At 45.3% G+C, this 21,417-nt stretch overlaps 2 protein-coding genes across 10 annotated transcripts in view; both read left to right on the top strand.

Moving 5' to 3' along the window:
• The first annotated feature begins 3,639 nt into the window (after window positions 1–3,639).
• Window positions 3,640–21,417, top strand: part of Poc1b (POC1 centriolar protein B) — a 168,450-nt gene continuing 150,672 nt past the window's right edge. For 8 of the 9 annotated variants that reach the window (XR_013106331.1, XR_013106332.1, XM_076920076.1 and 5 more), the window contains exons 1-2: window positions 3,644–3,783; window positions 4,343–4,427. Coding sequence is in view for 7 of the 9 variants with exons in the window: in XM_076920076.1 (XP_076776191.1) it covers window positions 3,769–3,783; window positions 4,343–4,427 (100 nt within the window). In the remaining 2 variants the exon portion in view is untranslated. Of the gene's footprint in view, window positions 3,784–4,342; window positions 4,428–21,417 lie in introns of all 9 variants that reach the window. The other variant, XM_076920072.1, reaches the window with a different exon arrangement.
• Galnt4 (polypeptide N-acetylgalactosaminyltransferase 4) lies at window positions 4,529–7,299 on the top strand. The gene has a single exon (XM_076920071.1). It carries the CDS (start codon window positions 4,960–4,962, stop codon window positions 6,694–6,696), a length of 1,737 nt encoding a protein of 578 aa, XP_076776186.1. The 5' UTR covers window positions 4,529–4,959; the 3' UTR covers window positions 6,697–7,299.

Here is a 21,417-nt window from a genome sequence, read left to right on the forward strand (position 1 = left end):
TTTCCGGTTAGAAGACAGTTGTTGGGTGTCTAAAATGTTTTCTCTCTCCCTTTTCTGAGCTCTGTGTGTGCATCAGGAAACAGAAACTATGTCTCTGTACTTCAAATGGGAATATAAGAATCTCTTAAATGATTACTGTGGTGATTAAATGTCAAAATGGAAACAGACACTTAGAAGCGTATCTAGCTGTACGGAGCATATGACAGGATGTGACAATCTTTCATCTGTCTTTGTTCCCGGGAATAAGACAAAAGTTTCAAGGTCAATGCATGTATACAATGAAACATATCCACCCTTCATCTTGCCCCTCGAACTTCCCCTAGAAACCTCCCAATGGTCCCCTCTTCCAACTGCCCATCTTCATTAATGATCTATCAAGTCCAATGGGAGCTGCCCAGATGTGCATAGGCATCGAGCTGTCCACTGGAGGGTGGGAAAACAGCTAGTAGTTAGAATGATCCTTCCTTCCTTCCCATAGCTAGCAACTGGCAATAGTGCCTCAGTTTAGGGGTGGAGTCTAGAGAGCACCACCCACGTCTGTGCTAGAATTTGGGCCAGCTTGTTTCTGTGCAGCTAACCACAGCTGACACGCATGTGCAATTCCCACAGCACGGCCAGAGACTGCATTTCAAAGCACACCTCATCCTTACCCTCTGGTGGCTCATTTTCAATGTTTCTCAACACTTAGGGGTGGGGTGGCATGTGATAAAGGTGTCCTATTTAGGATTCTTAGCCTCAGCACTTGGACCAGTAATGGGTCTCTGCGTTGACTGCTGCCCACTGCAAAAAGCCGCTTCTCCGAGCAATGCTGCGGGTAGCCTGCGCCTATGGGGATAGACGTAAATGCTAAGAAGCCAACTGGACAATGTGAACATTTAGTAAAGTAACAGTAGCAGGCTACACCCCGGAGCCCATCTCTTCATCTATTTGATTTAAAGCATGTCTTGTCTACTAATGAACTAAATAACAGTCCAGTTTTGTGTGTCCCTGAACCTTACAGCTGTTACACAACCATCTATGGCAACAGCTGAGTGATACAAAAGGAACTCAGTAAGGAGCTGTGGACTATCTACCACAGGTATAGGGACGGTTTACAGTGATAAAGACGGAGGCTTTCATAACCTGCTTTGCCTCCTGGCTTTCTGGTTTCCCTATCTTAAAACACACACAAACACACACGATAGCTGAAGATTTCAAGATAGTACTCAATTAGAAAAAAACTTGTTTGTATCCTCTTTTCTTTGACTAAATCTCTCCAACTTTCTCTCTTTGAATCTGCTGTGCCCAATAGTAGACACCGCTATGAGAGATCCTGAAGCCTTGATTTCTAACATTACAGTATTTCCCTGTCATCAACTCTACAAGAAATAAACATCCACTTATTCTGCTAATCTAGTCACATGACATGGCTCGTGTCTGTGTGTGTGTCTGTGTGTGTCTGTGTGTGTGTGTGTGTGTCTGTGTGTGTGTGCGGCTTATTTACTTGCTAGCAACTATCATATAACTTGCATGTATGGAAACTTCATCGCTTTTATGGTCAAATGATATATCGTTTATGTATATTTTTATCTACCCACTCATCTGCTGGATACTCGTTGTGTCTAGTTTTTGGCAGCTACGTATAATGCTGCGAACTCTGGTGAATACAGATGCTTGGTCGCTGTGTGGCTGGATCATGAGTAAATTATTTCATTTCTGACTAAATGCCATACTGTTTTCCACAACGTAATACCATTTTTACGTTTTCATCGGCATCCAAAACTAAACATTTTTAAACAGTGAACCATAGAATGGCAAAGTCACAGGTTGCTGGTACCGAATCTCAATCTCTGTCTCTCTCAATCTCTGTCTCTCTCAATCTCTGTCTCTCTCTGTCTCTGTCTCTCTGTCTCTCTGTCTCTCTGTCTGTCTCTCTCTCTCTCTCTCTCTCTCTCTCTCAGAGGCATATGAGGGGTGGAGACTAACTCTGTGTATTCCAATGCTGGAGATCAAATCCGTGTTCTTCTATGTTAACCAGATGCTCTATCCCTGAACTACACCACTGCCCTCTGTCACAGCAAGATGCTGAACACATCGTTTCCTCTATTAGAGCAACATTCTTCATATACACAGCCAAGACTCCTTAGCAACCACCGAAGCAGTCTGTTATATCTGTAGGGCTCTAGGTTCTGCCCCATCTGTGCGGAATCAGCATCTTTGGTAACTGATCCCCTCAACTAGCGCCAATCATACTAAAATATGAGATTCCTTGAGCTAGAATACAGCTGGGTTGTTGTCTGGTTTTGGTTTTTGTCATTTGCTTAACAAAGTCCATGTAGCTTAGACTAGCATCAAACTCAAACTCACAGTATAGCTAAAGACAACCTTGTGTTTCTGATCCTCCTGCCTCTACCCCCCTAGGGCTATCGTTACTGATGCCAGGTTGTGTTGATGGGGTGCTGGGAAGACAAGCAAGGGTTTAGTTCATGCTAATCAGGCACTCTTCAACTGAGCTACATCCCAGCACCAAGTTCTAGAGGGTAGGGAAATATGTTGGCATTTAGGGGTTTGTTTTGTTTATAACAAAGGTTAGCCCTTGGGGTCAAACATATAACAAATATTTAACAACCACTCATGTGTCAAACTAATACTGTACTGCAGTCATTCTCTACCTACATAATTGCTACATAGTGGTTAAGACTAAATGCAAACACAGCCAGTTAGAGAACCTGTAATTAAGACACTTTTCATTTACATACAACATGTACTGTACCAGTTATCGTGACATTCTGTTGCCAAGAAGTATTGTTCCATATGTAATTTTCAGCTGAGTCCTTTATGCTTCAGGGCAGGGTTTAGTTGCTGTTGTTCGTAGTCAAGGGCTGTAAAGAACCATCAGAATGTAGCCTCCCTTGTACAAACTGCCACCGACAACATTCCGTAGCTTTAAAACCCTGTTGCTGAAGCACAAATGAAAGTGTGTTGAGAAACACACACACACACACACACAAATGATAGTGTGTGAGGAAAAAAAAAAAAAGCCTAGAGTGGGAACCGTTATTGTAACCACGTGGTCTAGTAACTTTAAAGCATATGTTTCTAAGTGTTCCGACCACTTCAGGTGTGTATGAGTTTAATAAAGCATATGCAAATAAGCGATTGAGAATAGAATAAATAAAATAAATAGAATATATGAATAAATGAATAAATGAAATCAGGGCGAACATGTGAATAAAATGTTATCCATCCTGTGCTGCCAGTATTTGTATCTATACTCCGTGCAAAAACCGTAATTAAACATAGGGAACTTAGTTCCTCTCAATGGCCTGTTACTAGCTTGCCTGTGCACCCAAGCTCCCTCTCCGGTCGTCACAAGGTGTAGCAAATTTGTGCGCCGTCTCTTTAAGGAGTAATAGAATCCTGATAGCATCGATCACGGTCTCACATCCGCCTCGCCACCACCGATCACACCTCTCTCCAGGTTGCTACCGGCTTCCCGACACCAACTCGCGAGTCCGCTACGTCGGATGCACGGGGGCTTCGCTGTGTGCGCGCGCGGTGGTCCCCCCGAGGCGCGCTCCCGCCAGGCCCTCCGCTGTCAGCAGCGCGGGCGGCGTCTCGGGGCTCGTCTGGCCACGCCTGGAGCGCGGGCTTTGATTGGGCCGCCGTTGTTGTAGTGACCGGGAAGCGCCCGCACTCCGGGCTGACGGTTCCGGGCCCCGCACGGTCCCCCCCTCGTCCCCACCCCTCCCTGTTCCCCCAAGGCCCCGGGCGCCGTCTGCTTCCCGCATGGCCTCCGGCCCGGTAAAGTCCCCACCGCTACCGGAGCCGACCTTTGGGCGGCGGGACCGGGGGAGGGGGACCACGCCGGGCCTGGCAGGCCTGGGAGGTAGTCCCGGACCCGGAGCTCCGGAGCTCGCTCGGCTCCCCGGAGCGGGACGCCGTGCCCGGGTTGAGCGGTGGGAGCTGCTCCCGGGATCCCGGCGCTCGGGACTGAGCCGGAGCTGGCTCCGGGACTTGCCGGCTGGGTTCCGCCGCACGCCTGCGTCAGAATCACCTGGGAGGTTTAAAGGGAGCGGGAGGCGGCGGCGATCACCTGCGGCTCGGCGCGGTGGGCGGGTCCCTCGGCGGCTCGCACCGGTGCCTGGGCTGGGGGGTTCCTCCGGATGGGGACCCCTCTGGATGGGAGCTGGGGCAGTGCCCGAGCCTCTCAGCCGAGTTACGATGCCCGCGCCTCCCTCGCTGCCGGCTGATGGATGCTGCGGGGTCCTCTTCGGTCCCGGGGGAGGGACAGGCAACGTTGACCTCTGACCTGAGTTTGAATTCTGCACCTGCTTTCAAACCTAACAACTTTCCGTCCTAGGAGGATCCGATTCTGGAACGTTATTTTAGAGGTCACAAAGCTGCGATCACCTCCGCTGACTTCAGCCCCAACGGCAAACAAATTGGTGAGTTTTTTATTTTTCTTTCTTTCTTTCTTTCCTTTTCTCACAGTAACCAAAGCTCACTTGGGTGAAAGCGTTTCTTTTATCCCTGTCTGAGAGAGCCAGGCGCGATGGGGTGCACAGGGCCACTCTGAGTCCCCGGGTCTTTGCACAGTATGTACTCGGCTGGTCTGGGTCTGACCGACAACTTTCGTCAACTAACCACCAGGAGGAGTGAGTGGGAAGGGGAGGGGTTTGTGATCCGCCTGGGGAGGGTGGAGTATTGGCTGGAGAGTTTGTGAAAAGTTCTGAGACAGAGCAGGAGGAAGTAAGGACCGAGCAGTTGAGCTGCACCAGAGGCCGGGGGAGCGAGGGGTCTCAAGTGACCCCTAGGAAACTCCGGGCGTCGGAAAGAAGCCGAGCGCCTACATGAAAGGAGGGACCTTCTCAGAAGTTCGCCCCTACCTGAGCCAGGAACTCCAGCCTCAGGATCCACTGCACTTCCCCCGCGTGCTGGCTCGGTGGCCGCTTCTACACACGACCCGTGAGGATCCGGATGGCCGTGAGGTGGACCTGGGCAGGCAAGAGCTGCCTGCTGCTGGCACTTTTAACACTGGCTTATATTCTGGTGACTTTCTCAGTCTCCACTTTGTATGCCTCCCCAGGAGCCGGCCGTGCCAGGGAGCTGGGGCCAAGGCGGCTCCCAGACCTTGAAACAAGGGAAGAGGATTTGTCTCAGCCTCTTTATGTAAAACCCCCTGCAGATTCCCATGCCCTTGGGGAATGGGGGAGAGCAAGCAAACTCCAGCTCAGCGAGAGTGAACTGAAGCAGCAAGAAGAACTCATTGAGAGATACGCCATCAACATTTACCTCAGTGACAGGATCTCCCTGCACCGCCACATAGAGGATAAAAGAATGTATGAGTGTAAGGCCAAGAAGTTCCACTACAGGTCACTCCCCACCACCTCCGTCATCATCGCCTTCTACAACGAAGCCTGGTCCACTCTGCTTCGAACCATTCACAGTGTTTTAGAAACGTCTCCAGCTGTGCTTTTAAAGGAGATCATCTTGGTAGATGACTTGAGTGACAGAATTTATCTGAAGGCGCAACTGGAAACGTACATCAGCAACCTCGATAGAGTTCGCTTGATTAGAACCAATAAGAGAGAGGGGCTGGTCCGGGCCCGTCTAATTGGGGCCACTTTTGCCACTGGGGATGTCCTGACTTTCCTGGATTGTCACTGTGAGTGTAACTCTGGTTGGTTGGAACCACTTTTGGAAAGGATCAGCAAAGATGAAACAGCCATTGTATGTCCAGTTATCGACACTATTGACTGGAATACTTTCGAATTCTACATGCAGACGGGGGAGCCCATGATTGGTGGTTTTGACTGGCGTTTGACCTTCCAGTGGCATTCTGTCCCCAAACATGAAAGGGACAGGCGGACATCAAGAATTGACCCTATCAGGTCACCCACCATGGCAGGAGGACTGTTCGCTGTCAGCAAGAAGTATTTTCAGTACCTGGGAACCTATGACACTGGCATGGAAGTCTGGGGAGGTGAAAACCTTGAGTTGTCTTTCAGGGTTTGGCAGTGCGGTGGCCAGCTGGAGATCCACCCATGTTCTCACGTGGGCCACGTGTTTCCCAAGCGCGCGCCCTATGCTCGCCCCAACTTCCTACAGAATACCGCGAGGGCGGCCGAAGTCTGGATGGATGACTACAAAGAACATTTCTATAACCGGAACCCTCCGGCTCGGAAAGAGGCCTATGGCGATATATCTGAAAGGAAGTTACTGAGGGAACGGCTGAAATGTAAGAGCTTCGACTGGTATTTAAAAAATGTGTTCTCTAACTTACACGTCCCCGAGGATAGACCTGGCTGGCACGGAGCCATCCGCAGCATGGGCATCTCTTCCGAGTGCTTAGATTATAATGCTCCAGACAGCAACCCTACAGGTGCTAACCTTTCGTTGTTTGGATGCCATGGTCAGGGAGGCAATCAGTTCTTTGAATATACTTCAAACAAAGAAATCAGATTTAATTCCGTGACTGAATTATGTGCAGAGGTCCCCCAACAAAAGGATTATGTAGGGATGCAAAACTGCCCCAAAGATGGGCTCCCTGTTCCAGTAAACATCATTTGGCATTTTAAAGAAGACGGAACGATTTTTCACCCTCACACAAGACTTTGCCTTAGTGCTTACCGGACAGCCGATGGCCGACCTAGTGTACACATGAAAGCCTGTGATGCCCTTGATAAAAACCAGATCTGGAGGTTTGAGAAATAGTCAAGCAAAACAGCACCTTCTCTTCGGGAGCTGACTGTAGCCTCTGGAATGTCACCGTGCCCTGTGATGATTGTATTTTACCAGAAGTCACCTGGCAGCTGTCTGTAAGAACACTGGGATCTCACTCTGAAGCTGGGTACACAAAGCACCGCTGCTCAGTAGCTCAAAGTGCCTTCTCTGCTCTCGGCTTGTTTTATTTAAAAGCTTTGTCGATAAGGTCTCCTGCAACTCCTTAAAGAAAGCTGTTGTGAACTGAGATGCACAAACACTTAAGTGTGGGCTGAGTGTGTAGCTTAGCAATAGAATGCTTAGCTAGCTTGTGCAAGACCCTGAATCTGACCCACAGCACCACAAAATACATGCAACACTTAATGTTTAGAACCTAAATGTCCAGGCAGAATGGGGTAGGATTCATTCTGACTTGGTAAATTCATTGCATGGACTTTTTTTTGTTTTGTTTTTTTAATCAAAACATGTGAATGTGTAATTAGAGCTATTACTTTTTGATTACATTCTTTTAGCCAGCACATTAAATTTTAGGTTTTTAAAAAACAACTTGTCTTTGATAAAATAAAAGTTGAAGAAATTTGATCTTGAGGAACAGGCCTGGGGTTGGTATGTTTTATTGGAAGAGAGTCCTGGTCTGAATGCCAAGTTTGGAGGTCTTATTTTGTTTTATTTTGAGACACATCTTGTGCATCCTAGGCTAAGCCTTTAACTCCTGAGTCTTTCTTCCACCTCTCAAGTGCTGGGATTACAGGCGTGTGCCCCCACAGGTGGTTCGGAGGTCTTTTTTGACAGATGGGTATCTCAGAAAGGACAGTGAGCCATCATCTTCAGTTCTCTGTAACTGTGAGCTGTTGTACTGATCTGACTTACATCTCCATACCTCACATCTGTAAGCTGCACTCTGTGAACTTGGCTGTGAGTAATAGGGCATTTTCTGATTGCACCTCCTTAGGTTATGAATGTACTAGAATGAAGCGCATTCAGAATACTGTGCCTCCCTTTGTTAATGCCTAATCATTTGAAGTAAACACAATTGAGACCTCCCTGAAGCTAACCCCAAATGTGTTTCCTAAAATGTGTGAAACTGACTGAAAGTGAGCCCAGTTCTGCAGTGTTCAAACCTCTACTCCCCAACCCCCACCCCCCAGAGTTCGTGCTGACCTGGAAATTTAGAGGCTTCATCTTAAGATTGCAAGTGAAAGAAAAGGCTGCCTTGGTCATTGTGGAGTGGTGCTGTGAAGCTCCTTGAAAGCCCGGAACAGCCTGGCACTTGGGCAGCCTCTTACTGAGTGTGAACAAATGTCTCAGCTGAAGGGTGACCTCGATTGAGTTGTTCGTTTATCTTGCTTGGGCCTCAGTTTCCCCTTCTGTGTTGCTAGATTGGGTCTTGAGAATCCCTTTCAGTCTAAAGGTCAACTGTACATCCCTCTGTGCTTCTCTCCCCCCTTCCCCTTCTGGAAGTTCTGCCACTTCCAGAAACACTTCTGTGTCTTTACTGTTAACACAGGTAGTGCTGAGCAGCTGGACAGCGCTCAGTTTTGAAGATGGAAAAGCGATTTTTAAACTTACACGAGCTGAGCTCACCTGAAACGGTGTGTTTCTCGGAGGATATTATCATAGTTTTCCAGTCATTTTATTTTGACAACTGTTGAACTGGTTCTTCTATTTAAAGATTTTAATTTTCAAAACAATCTTTGACTAAGAATACAAATATTTCCCAAACTAAATTATTTCAGAAGTAAACATGTTTTACCACATTTTTACTAGTTCCCTACTAACATTTTATCCAGAAAGCACAGGCCACATTTGGGAGTCTCAGTTTCTTGACTTTGATACGAAAAGTGCATGTTCCATAGAGAACCAGCCCACAGGAATTCATAAGAAAATTGTTTTCAATGTTCGCTTGATAGTTGGGATGGAGAGGGGGAATTTTATAAACTCTGAATTTAAGTAAATTGTCTAGGGTGACCATGTGAAACCATTAGCGTTTGTGTGTACCTATGACTGTTTTGTTTCTCACTGATTCTTAGAAGGAAAATCTCTTACTACTTTTTTCTAAGTTTTCCAGTATCCTTAAAGTTTATGGACAAACTGTCTAGATTCCATGAGCTAAGGCTGACCCTGGGTTTTACTTAAGGAAAAAATATAAAAGTGCTCATTCAGGAGGAGATTCTCTTACATGCAGTCTCTCCTTGCCCCTGTCTTTTTGCCATTTGTTATGGTCAGCCCTGTCACATGAGAGAATTAAATGGATGCTATTCAGAAGGGACTATTGAAAATACTTTTACTTAGTGTCTCTGTGCCCCTGACAGAAGAGAGAAGAGGCTTTTAAGACTGGAGTCTTTCTTCTGTGCTACCTGTCTCTCTGCATTAGTGGTTATGGCCCCTCAGTCCTTTTTAAGCTAGTAGTTGATTTCTGTCAGAAGAGTATAACTCAGAATAATGTACATAACGAAGGAAACTAGAATTGTATTTTATACGCAGACATGTTCCAACTTCATTCCCAAAGCATACCATAGTGAAACATGCAAAAGACTCGGTCACTTATTTCCAATTTTTGGCCAACCACCCAAGTTCTCCCTTTTGCTGTAGAATTTATGTGTTTAAATGTTAGGAAAATATTTGATGAGCAAGGAGTTCTCTATGTTGTTGTTTACTTGAGCAGTCCTGTGAATAGATTAGCCACAGAAGCATCTTAGCGCTTGTTTTGACTTTAAAATGGTAATATAGTCATCAGTAGGGTTTCTATAAATACCTTGTTTGTAAGGGAAAGTGTGTTTACTCAGCCAAAAAAATAGGCTCTTGCGTGGTCATTAATGTTAGCAGACTCAGATCCAGGCAAAGGATCTATTTTTTAAGTTGTATACTCTCAGTTACTGTATTGTCTCAGTTTTAATGAATAAAATGTAGATTTGCCTTGTCTTTTGGAATTGCTATTTTAACAAGATTTCTGAATGAGCACAAAGCTGAGGTTTAGATTTATGTCTTTTGAGCAGTGACTGTTTCTTTTTGTTAATGGTGTCTGTAATATTAGTGAAGACATGCAATAAAATGTATGCCTAATTATTTTTGCAAGCCGATTCCGATGATTTTGGTCTTTGGAATTAATGTTCCTATGTACATGTTTATGGTGGTAGTGTGATAGTTACATAATTGTGATTGTTTTTACGTACTTGCAAGTTCAGACAGGGTATAAGTTGGGCTTCCTGCTTGACCATGTAAGATGCCATCAGCCAGCAAGGAAGTGGTGTCAGCACTATTATGAGTTATGAGCAAACTGGAAATGATAAGGATGTCTGGGACCCATTTTGTCGACAGTTCAGGGAAACAAGTGGGCCACTGGGCATATGAGCGCTACTCCTTTCAAAATCTGGGGGTAAATAGAAAACTCTTGTCCTCTAAACCATGCAGCCTCACCCTTTCCCCAGTCTATAACTGCAGTCCCTTTCCACTGGTAGCATGAGTGATTTTTTGTTTTCCTTCTAGAACAGGGTCCCATGAACCCCAGACTGTCCTCAGACTTGCTATGCAAGCAGGGATGACCTTGAACTTCTGATCCTTTTATTCCATCTCTTAACAAAGACCTTGTATCCTTGCCTCTCTCCAGTGAGATGTGTTGTCCTGTAGGTGTTTATCCTGTGAACCCGGCTTGTATCAGATATATTGGGGCCACATTTAAGGACACGTATTAGATACACAAGCGTTTTTCTTGTTGTTATATATAAAAAGTTTCTATAAATGCAGGTGTTCCTTCTCTAAGCAACTCTTAAGTTTGTTAGGTTGTGTTGTGTGTTTTGGTTTCATGAATGTAAAAGGAAGACTGGACAAATTGTATGCAGTGTATTCCTGGTTGCCAAGGGCTTTGGAGAGGGAGGGAAGAGGCTGGGAAATCCCAGGCATCCCAAAGAAGAGATTTTTGTGACACATACATTAATTCTGCAGCTTAGTATTAGGTCAAAGGTGAAAAGTCAGTTTGTATCATAATGTCCTAGAAATTCTGAGAAGCTACAGTCCATCCCTTTGGCTAGAAGACCAAGAGTACAAAGAGGAGATGAAGGCCTTGGGCACATAGCTGTACCTGGGGCAGGAAGACCCTTACCACTGCTAATAACAATCAGATACACCTTATTCCTTCTGCTCAGTTTTATGACTTGCCCAGGCTAGGTGGGGCACGATAACTCTTAATAGCGAAGAGGTGTCCCATGGTGTCCACTCGGGGTTTTAAGTCATTTATTTGCAGTTCTCTAACCTATTCAAAACAGAGAAGGGAGGGACTGTTGATTTAATAATCTTTTAGTTCATGCTTCCGTGTTCGAGGTGCTATCATGTTCTGGAAATATACGTGTACAAGAGAACAAAGCAGATGCATTTCTAAAATGGTATGAAGGGCTCATAGTCCAGTGGGAAAGACAAATATGTGAAGGAAACCCACACATCCTTGTGTACCTACTATGATGGGACAGTCAGCGCTGAGGAAAAGGAGCAGGTGGCAGGTGGTGATCAAAATGGAGTACGAGATAAAGGAAGGAATATTGAACTTAAGTCCTAAAGAGGGAGTCGGCTGTGGAGACAGCAAAAAAGCGTCAGTGCAGGACAAGACCAGGGATAGGAAAGACCTGTCTTAAGGAGAAGTCGCAGAATGCCCAGAGAGGGTAGAGCCTGGGACTCAAAGGGAGCTGGAGAGATGAGTTCGTAGGACAGGCAGCCAGAGCTTAGCCAGGACACAGACTACAAGCAGTTGCGTAGCTTCTGGTAGAAGATTTGCCTGTCTTTGTCCATGTGTGTCCCGTGTCCCTTCGTCCCTATGATGTCTTTATTTAGGCAAAAAGGGTTTTGTAGTTATAATTTATGGCCTTGAGGTTTGATCATACGAGTGGTAAATTCCATTACAAGTACCCTTAGAAGAACACACAGTAGCTCGTATCTCTAATGTAGCATTAGAAAGGCTAAGGAAAGACCTTTGTGAGCATAGCGCCTACCTGGGAAACAGTGAAATACATGCGCAAAAAAAAAAAAAAAAAAAAGAAAAAAACCTACCTTCAAAAAAAAAAAAAAAAAAAAAAAACAGTTGACAGCCAGGCGTCGTGGCACACGCCTGTAATCATCAGGGAAGCATTAAGGAAGCTGAAGCAGGATTGTGACAGTTTAGATTCGTGTGGACTACTTAGAGATACCCAATCCCCAATCCAAACAAACCAGTCAAAAACCCAGATAAGGGGAGGCCAAGCCAAAGGGAGCCAGGCGCGGACTGCAGGGAGGCAACCACAGAAGATGCACAGAGGGGAAGGGAGTGGGGCTTCCCAGGGCCTGCGCACCGAAGGGTCTGGTTTTTTTCTGTCCACACCTTGACCTCTGACCTCCAGAACTGTGGAGAATCAACTGCTGTTGTTTTAACGTTCTGAGTTAACGTACTCTGTTATGGCAGCCACAGGAAACGGAAGTGGGCTTTTACGATCTGATCTGATTTATGCTTCAAACTTATGGCTACTGTAATGAAAACAAAGCAGGTAGGAAAGCCCTCTAGAGCTGCTGTAGGACCCTCGGAGGAGGGTCGGTGCGCAGGACGCGTGCGCAGAAGGAGCCTGATCCTCAAACTAGACCTGGGCTTGCTGAGTGTCAGGAGATAAAGGAAGGGATGTGTCACAGGGAAGAAGCAGGAGAATGGGAGCAGATGGCCTATGCCTGGGTCTTTCCTAGCGCTGAGATTTAGATCAAAAGAGATAAGCAAAGAATCAGAAAGCCTCGCAGAGTGCCATCGTATAGGATAACCCAGAAGGCACCGTCTGTGGTGCAGTACACGCTGAAGAGAGGGGTGAGCTGGGCAAACAGAGGTGGTGGAACAGAGTGAGGGAAAGGCTGTTTCAGACTTCCTTTCCCCTGCCACCCCAGCAGCTCACTGTGGTCACACGCTGGACCTGGTGAGTAGCAGCCCCCACAGTTCACTGTGGTCACACGCTGGACCTGGTGAATAGCAGCCCCCACAGTTCGCCTGCCCCACCGCCGAGGCTCCTCACAAACCGGTCTCACTGTGAGCTTACAACACATCGCTCCCACACTCTCCCTTCACGTTCTCCAGACAAAATGCAACCGTCCTAGGTTTTCTGAGATAATATTTGAGCCAGACACACACCTTCCCATACACTGTAAACCCATGACCATCCAGTTCACACAGCTCTGCACAGCAAGTGGCGAGCGATCCTTAGCCATCCCCCTCAACACACTCGCATAGGGATTTCAAAGTGTATTTAAAGTGAGAGGGGAGGTAGGGAGGACCTGGAAGCAATAGAGGGAAGGGAAACTGTCATCAGGATATAGTACATGAGAAGAGAATATTTTCAATGAAAGGGGGAAAAAAAAACGTTTTTTAAAGAATTATGTTTTCCCTATGTGTATGTGATTTCTTTGCTCAGTTCTCCACTTGAAGGCCTCACTTAGAGCTTTGGCCTTTTAAAATACTAGCACAATCCCTCCCCCCACCTCATGCTGAATAGGTGGGGGAGGAGGGCACACCTATTTCTGGAGGTCAGAGGCCAGTGGACAGCCTCTCGGCCATTTCTACCTTGTTTGGTTTTATTTATGTGATGTTTCTCTCTCTCTCTCTCTCTCTCTCTCTCTCTCTCTCTCTCTCTCTCTCTGTGTGTGTGTGTGTGTGCGTGCGCGTGCGTGTGCGTGCACACACACACAGAAGTGTGAAGCCAGAGGTTGATGTCAGGTGTCTTTTCTCGTTCTTTTCCAACTTTATTTTTTGAGACAGGATTTTTCGCTGAACCGGCAGCTCACTGACTTGGCTAATAAGCCTCCCCCGCCCTGGGCTCACAGTTACAAGTCAGTATGCCTGGTTTGGTTGGTTGTTTTTTTGTTTTTTTTTTTAATTGTTGTTGTTCTGTTTGTTAAATATGGCTTCTGGGGGTTGGTGAAGTTAGGCCCTAGTGTTTCTGAGGCAAAGCACACTGTATCAGCCATGGCAGCTCACCAGCCTGAGGTAGTCCTCTTGAATAAACTAATTACGCCAGGAGTTGGAGCAGAGTCAGCCATGGCGAAGAGGGTAAACTGTGAAAGAAAAAGGATGCCAGGGTTAAAGGCTTTTAGGAGACTTGGTATCCCGGTCTCATGACATTGGAAGTGGTTAATGGCGCCTCTGGCTGTAAAGATCCTGTATCCACATTTCTCAGGCCCTCAGTCACATTTAGGAAGGAGATAAGAGGCAATACAGGGCCTTTAGCTAAGGGGATGATATGCACAGCACCCTGGGAGTATAACCTTACAAAGACTTCAGGCTTAACTTCTGGTCGTACCTGGAGGAAGCCAAGCAAGGAACACGAAGAAACATGTGTGTTTGTATCCTCCCTTTCTCCAGCACCCTTCTGTCTGACTTACTGACACACACACTTTCTCTCTCTCTCTCTCTCTCTCTCTCTCTCTCTCTCTCTCTCTCTCTCTCTCTCTCTGCCTCTCTCTCCTTCCCTTCCTCTACCTTCTTTCCTCCTCCCTCCCTCTCCCTCAGTTGTCTTTACTAAAGTTTATTTTTTTAAGGCACCCACAGATCCTTTACACATAGAATTTTTGTGGTTTTGTTTTTCCTCCTCCACAGCGGAGAGAATGTAAACCAGGGCTAGCACTCACTGCTGCCGAGGCTCAGTGCTTGGGTTGTACAGACAGACTCTGAACATATCAAGCTGTTTCCATTTGTAGTCGCAGTTTAGAATACTGTGATTTTACTGAACTGCCCTCGCCCATTTGGGTTTATAAATGTGTGTACCCGAGGATTACATTTTATTTTTTTAATGATTGACAGAGAAAGCCTTATCATTTTATTTCCTTGTTTATTTTTCCCTAAGGAAGGCAATCTGTCCCTCTCTGTTGTGGCCCGAGGGCCACTGAGCCTCTGAAATGCAGGAGTAGTTCTGAGTGCGGGCCTGCAAACCTGAACTAGCAAAGAGCAGAAGCAGAAAACGTGGAGGGCTTCTGAAATAATTGTGCAAAAGTCAAGGCTTTCGATACGAAGGTGATTTGAATTACCTGGCTCCTCTTGACTGCAGAATGAAAAGACACCATATAATTCAAACTTATGAAGATAGACATGGGTCACGGGTCAAGTGAGATGATGCAGCGAGCAAAGGCGCCTGTCGTGTAAGCCTGACATCCTGAGTTCGATTTCCATAACTCACATAATGATGGAAGGAGAAAACTGACTCCATAGAGTTATCCTCTGACCTCCACACTCGCCCTGTGATACAAGTGCCCACAAATTATCTATGTCTATGTCTCTGTCTGTCTGTCTGTCTGTCTGTCTCTTCCTCTCTTCCTCCCTCCCTCTCTCACACACGTACACATACAGATGATGATGGTGGTGGTGATATGATGACAATGATCATGTTTTTAAAGATACATAATGGGTGTGGACCTCTTTAGAAGAGCCTAGTATCTGTCCTCTGACTTCCACCCAGCAATAATTGTTTTACAAATTTATCAGAATGATGTGTTTATGTGATAATCATACCATTCACTTAGCAGCATCATATACAAAAGCAACAAGATTGCAGTCAACCTAAATAGCGTAATTTCAGTATACAGTGTGCCCTTTTCAGATACTGAGCCAGAGTAAAACCTGGCCTTTGTAGAGTGAGCAGCACACAAGGTGAGCCCCACACCTCGGCTTTCTTCCTAGACACACCCTTCCTGAAGGATAGCAGAGAATTAGAACAGCAGCAGCAGATTCCAGGGACTGAGCAATTCCAGATGTGGACTTGGAGAGGCTGAGGTCCTGAGAAGTTACTGAACACAGCCTCAAAATAGCATAACTTCCTAGCTAACAGAGCAGGTTAATCTCTTAACAGAATCCACAGGATTCTAAATACTTCTTAAAGCCCCACCAGCCATGATCCCTGCTACCTTGGGTCCAAACTGGAACATGAGTTTCAGTAGGAACAAAGCACTTAGTCATGACTTCTAGCTTGATTGGAAATCATTAAGGAAAAATATGTATTTAAAGGTATTTCTATGAAGATAAAATGTGGACATAGCAAAGTCTGCAATGGGGAAAAAAGATACAAGGGTTTCTTGTACTGGCTGAGAATTTTTCGATAGGCTTGGAATTATCAAGATTCAAATATACCAAGACCAGAAAAGGGAGCAGAGTAAGATATTTTATATATTAACAAAACAAAAGCTCCCGCATATACTGAGGAGGAGGGAGAGGGGCAGGCAGAGCGCAGAAGAGCAAATGCTTGTCGTCCCTCACATACAGAGGACATGAGAATGACACACGATGTCTGTGCGTGCACAGAATTCCCATTCCTAGTGGTTATCCTCCCCCATGGCCAAGGAGAGGAAAGTTCATTAAGGACCCTTTCTTCATAGTATTCAAGCTGTGTATCAATCAGGTGCTTATTTTACCAAGTGAAAGGACACATGAGATAATGTTTAAACCCTGCAAAAAATGAAGGAAAATGCCATCTAGTTTTAGAAAATAGTATCTTGTTTTGTTTCAGCTTTGGCTAAGACAGGACCTTCTGATGTAGCTCTGGCTGGCCTCGAGTTCGAAGTGCCCCTGCCTCAGCCCCACCTGCTGAAAGACTACAAGTGTATGCTGCTCTACATCTAGCTCTAGAAAACAGTACTCCTGACAGACAGGCCTGTAAGTTTTTGTCACATCAATGATGAAGAGAATACAGGTTGACCAGTCAATCATAACTGTTGCTTCAGGTGACAAACCAAGCACACAACAGCGACAACAGCCCCTGCTGACCCTCCAGTTAGTATGAAGAAAAGCACTTCCCAGTAGGCCTGTGATCTCACCCCCAGAGACACAGCAGGGCTGGAGACAACAGAGCAGAGAACAACCTAGTGTCACCTGGGAAGAGAGACTCAGTTGGAGATAGGCCTCCATCATGTAGACCTGTTGTATGGGTATCGCTATGGGGCATTTTCTTGCATGGTGGCTGATAGGGGAGGATGTGTGGCCCGTGTCGCTCCTGAGCAGGTGGTCCCTGGTACAACAAGGATCAAGCTAAGCAAATTGTTGAGAGCAAGCCACTAAGCGGCCCTCCTCCATGGTCTCTGCTTCAGTTTGTGCCTCCAGGTTCCCTCCCAATTTGAGTTCCTGCCCTGACTTCCCTCAGTGACCTGGGAGGTGTAAGGTGAAATAAACTCTGTCCTCTGCTAAGTTGTCATTGGTTAGTTTATCCGATGGCAGCAGAGAAACCTAACTGGGACAACAGTTAGGTTTGTTCATCGATGTCCTAAAAGGACTTCCTCAAACAACAGATGGCCATTTTGATCATGTAGTGTGTGTGTGTGTGTGTGTGTGTGTGTGTGTGTGTGTGTAAGTTTTTCTTAGATTAGTAGATTTAGTAGCTAACATTTTTCTTAACGTTCTTCCTTGGCCATGTTATCTTAAAATAGAGCAGTCGAATGGTGACTGCTGTACACTCTGACATCTTGCGTGATGTGGAATTGTTTGTATAGGGTGCGGTTCCATAGAAATGTGTGAAGGCTAATTCTAGGGTCACATGATCCAACAGTGATATTCATACTGCAAACTGTTTTTTATAATGGTGCTGGAGTTTACTAGAACAGTTCTTAATTAAGAAAGAAGATTAAGGACTTGGTGAGGTCAAACACAGCCATTATCCCAATACTTTAGAGCAATTGGCAAGCACAAGGGTCTGGAACTGAAGGTCATCATTGGCTCCTGGCAAGCTCCTGGCCAGCTTGGGCTACCTGAGATCCTGGGGGTGAGGGGTGGGGATAGAACAAAGAAGGGAGGGGATTTAGGAGAGAGATCCAATGCTGGTTTACATATCAGTATGAATATTCTTACTTTTTGTTGGGTTTTCTTGTTTGTTTGTTTTTTCAAGACAATGTTTCTCTGTAAAACATTCTGGCTATCCTGGAACTTGCTATGCAGACCAGGATGGCCTCGAACTCACAGAGATCCGCCTGCCTCTGCCTCCATACCATAGTGCTGGGATAAAAGGTATGCACTACCATGCCTTGCTTTTTTTTTCTTTTTTAAGTGATTTTTTTTTATAACTGGTGTTTTGCTTACCTATATGCATGTGTGAAAGTGTGGAGTTCTCTTGGAGCTGGAGTTTACAGACAGTTGTGAGCTGTCAGGTGGGTGCTGGGAATTGAACCCAGGTCCTCTAGAAGAACATCCAGTGCTCTTGATGGCTGAACCATTTCTCCAGCTCTATTTAAAATTTATTTATTTATTTATTTATTTTAAAATTTTTTGTTTTTCTAAAACAAAAATGTGAGAGAAAACATGAATTATACCAAGCCTCACTTGTAAATGAAGCATCTTTGTTGCTGTCATGTCATAAATGGTAGACCTCACTTAAATCTGATTCTGTAGCTTAGTCTTTTAGCCGTCTTACTGAAATTAAAACATCTTTCTGGTCTCCAGGCAGGTACAAAATCTCTACCTGACACGTGCGCTTATGTCTCATTGGCTTCTCCAGTTTACGGTATCTGGACAAAGTCTTGGTTTCCACCCCATTCTGTCTCTAGACTGGTGGTTCTCAACCTTTGAGTCACAACCTGTTTGACAAACCTCTGTCTCAAAAAAAAAAAAAAAATCACATTATGTCCATAACAGTAGCAAAATTACAGTTATGATGTAGCAACAAAAATAGTCTTATGATTGAGGTCACCACAGCATGAGGAAGGATGAGAAGCACTGCTCTAGACCCCCTTACCCACTTTTATACTGTTTCCCATCTCATTAAATAGCCTTTGGATTTTCCTAGCTTGGTGGTACCAGGATCCTTCTGCTTCTCTTCATCAAATCCTCTAAGAAGCCCCATAGTTTCTACCCCTCCAGTTTCCACAGCCTCGGACCTTTTAAGATCACTGGCCCCTCCAAACTGCATCATGGTCATCCTGGAGTTGATTTCTTTCTTTGTTCTCTCTCTGTTTTCTGTGTGATATATCTGTTAAAATAACCCTAGAGGCAAGAAGCTTCACCACCAGGAAGTCATTAGTCAACTTTCAATTATTCTAAAAACTACTTGAGATTAGCAATTCAATGAGGAAAAGTATGCTTGGCCTTCTAGTTGTAGAGGTTTCAGTTGGTGGCCAACTGTCACTTTGAGGCCTGTACTAATGTGTTATGTCACAACCGTGCTTGATAGAGGAAATTGCTCCCCTCTTGACTGGGAAACAGACAGGAAGATCTGGCGTCCTAATCCCCCATCAAAGTCTTCCCCCATAAGCTAACCCCTCCTGATGTGTTTATAAAAGATAAAGAGAAAGAGAGTATGTTCTGTGGGTATGTGATGAGGTATGGGGGAAGGGGATGTCTCAGTGGGCCCATGCTGAGACATTCCTTCCCCTTGAGGGACCAGCCACATGATGCTATAGTATAGAATAGAGTTTATTTAGGGCATGGGGAGAGGAGTTAAGAGGGTAGTAGAAGCAGAGAGAGGAAGAGAGAGTTGAGAAGTAGAGGAGAATAGAGGCTGGCCATGAGCACGTGGAAAGAGGGGTGGAGGGGAAGAGGGAAAGCAAGAGGCAAGAGAGCAGGAGAGAGAGAGAGAGAGAGAGAGAGAGAGAGAGAGAGAGAGAGAGAGAGGTGTAAGAGAGAGAGAGAGGCGCAAGAGAGAGAGAGAAGAGTGGGCAAACAGCCCCTTTTATAGTGGGCCAGGCCTACCTGGCTGTTGCCAGGTAACTGGGGGTAGAGTTTAGACAAAATGCCAACATTCCTTCATTTTGATTTAATTTTAAAAAAGAAAAATTAGAAAGAGGTAGTGTTTAAGCAGGAATAGAGTCATTGTGATATCTGGCTACTTCCTGCTGGCATTGGGAACCAATGTGTCTTTAGGGAACCTAGAAGAATGGGTATGATGGGGGATGTTTATCCAGTCGTAGGGGAGTTGGCTGTTTCCTGCTGTCCAGGGTCTATGGAGCCATCTGAGGATAGGTCAGAAGGAACAGGGCCAGTAGAAGCGTCTGTGTATGTGACAGGAGATGGAGCATCTGGATGTTGCTTCTCTGGAGCTGTTCTGGATGTGCCTGAATTTGACAAGATGTAGGGAATAAGATTAAGTGCATTTGGGAGAAAGAAAATTTTTTTCTAAGATGTATATTTGAAACACAGAAGAATCCCACCCTCTGGAATAGGTAATAAGTGGGAACTTTAGGCAGATGTACTTAACTGGATAGAACCTATTGGGTCCATGAGAGGTAGATCTGAGTGGGTTTTCTGTAGCTTCTAAGTTTACAAAAGAGATAACAGCATGAGTTAACAATAATCTTTAAGATGAGCCTTGCTGGATCGTATAGTGGAATGTTTTATTAGAGTTAGGCAAGTTTATAGGAACTCAGATAATATTAGAACAGTGGCATAGCAAGAAGAGGAAATATGAAGCATTAAATATGAAGCATTAAGTTGATGGCAGCTGAGTTTGGGTGATGAGGTAACAGATAATGTCTGTGAAAGCTTAGCTGTCAATGTAGTCAGAAGTCTGAGAAAGAGTTAACAACAATCTACCAGTTATGTATTATTTTTAAAAATGACAGAGTCCATTAGCCAACAGTTCCCATAGTCTCCATGGTCTCTTGGGCAGAGTCAGTCTGGCTTTCAAGTGCAGAAGACACAGGGCTTTTTTTTTTCTGTGGAATGGATACCCGTGACATGAGAAATGACTTACATTGGTTTAGCCAAGTCATTTGACTCAGGTATCTGGTTTTGTCTACTGCATTTTTCAGTGATCATATCACAATCCAGGCAGTATCTTCTAGGTGTGTCCACATCTTCTGAAACCATCTTGGGTCAACTGTTAAAGGCTTTGGGAATTCCATCTGTCATAAATTTAATAATTAGTAAACCTCTGACAAGATTGAGAGCTGTGTGGATTGGTTGTAACTGAATAGACTTTAATAGCAGTAGTAAAAATCTATCAAGACAGGATAGGAAAGAGTCTTAAGTAACTTTGACAGGTTATATAGGTAGAGAAAAGCACATTTTTCATTAGTAAAAAACCATTTGGCTGGGACCAGAATAAGAAAGCTGGCAGCAGTGGCATAAGCTCGTGGGGACAGAAAATGAGTTTGTCTAGGCAGGTTCAGGCCTGTGACACAAACTAAGCATGCAGGCCATGGGAACAGACCAGGGGTGTGGGAGCATGAATAGATAAGTGCTTGGGAAACCTTTTACTGTTTATCAGACCACTGGCAGTACATGTAAAGATCTCTTAAAATATATGTTCAAAGACATCGCAGCACCCATTGGGGGGTTACTGGATTATTCGTACCAGCTTCCCAGAATAATTCAGTAACCAAAAATTCCAGCCAGGCTAGAGGCCTAAGTTGTCACCAAGGCCCCCTAGAGGCTATACACAGTAAGTCCTGGACTTACTAGAAGGTGTCCCTACCCTAGATCCAGGGGTTTAAACCACTGTGAAAGCCTGGAGATGGGGGATGGGTGGGGGGAGATAGGAGAGTCACTTTCGAGAGGTGTGGTCAACCAAGGGTCTGGATAGGTCATTGAAATGTATGTATTCAAGGGTCTTTTGTGGTCTGATAGTGGGAAATGGCCCGCGGGTTGCTCGCCCACCGCACCGGCCATGTTGTGGGCACCACTATTGATCACATTCATTTTTCCTCTACTTAAAGATTTTTTTTTTAAGTTTTTTATGAGAACTCTTTATACACACACACACACACACACACACACACACACACACACACACACACACACACTGTCAC

This window comes from Arvicanthis niloticus, chromosome 22 (genome assembly GCF_011762505.2).
Source record: "Arvicanthis niloticus isolate mArvNil1 chromosome 22, mArvNil1.pat.X, whole genome shotgun sequence".
NCBI lineage: Eukaryota > Metazoa > Chordata > Mammalia > Rodentia > Muridae > Arvicanthis > Arvicanthis niloticus.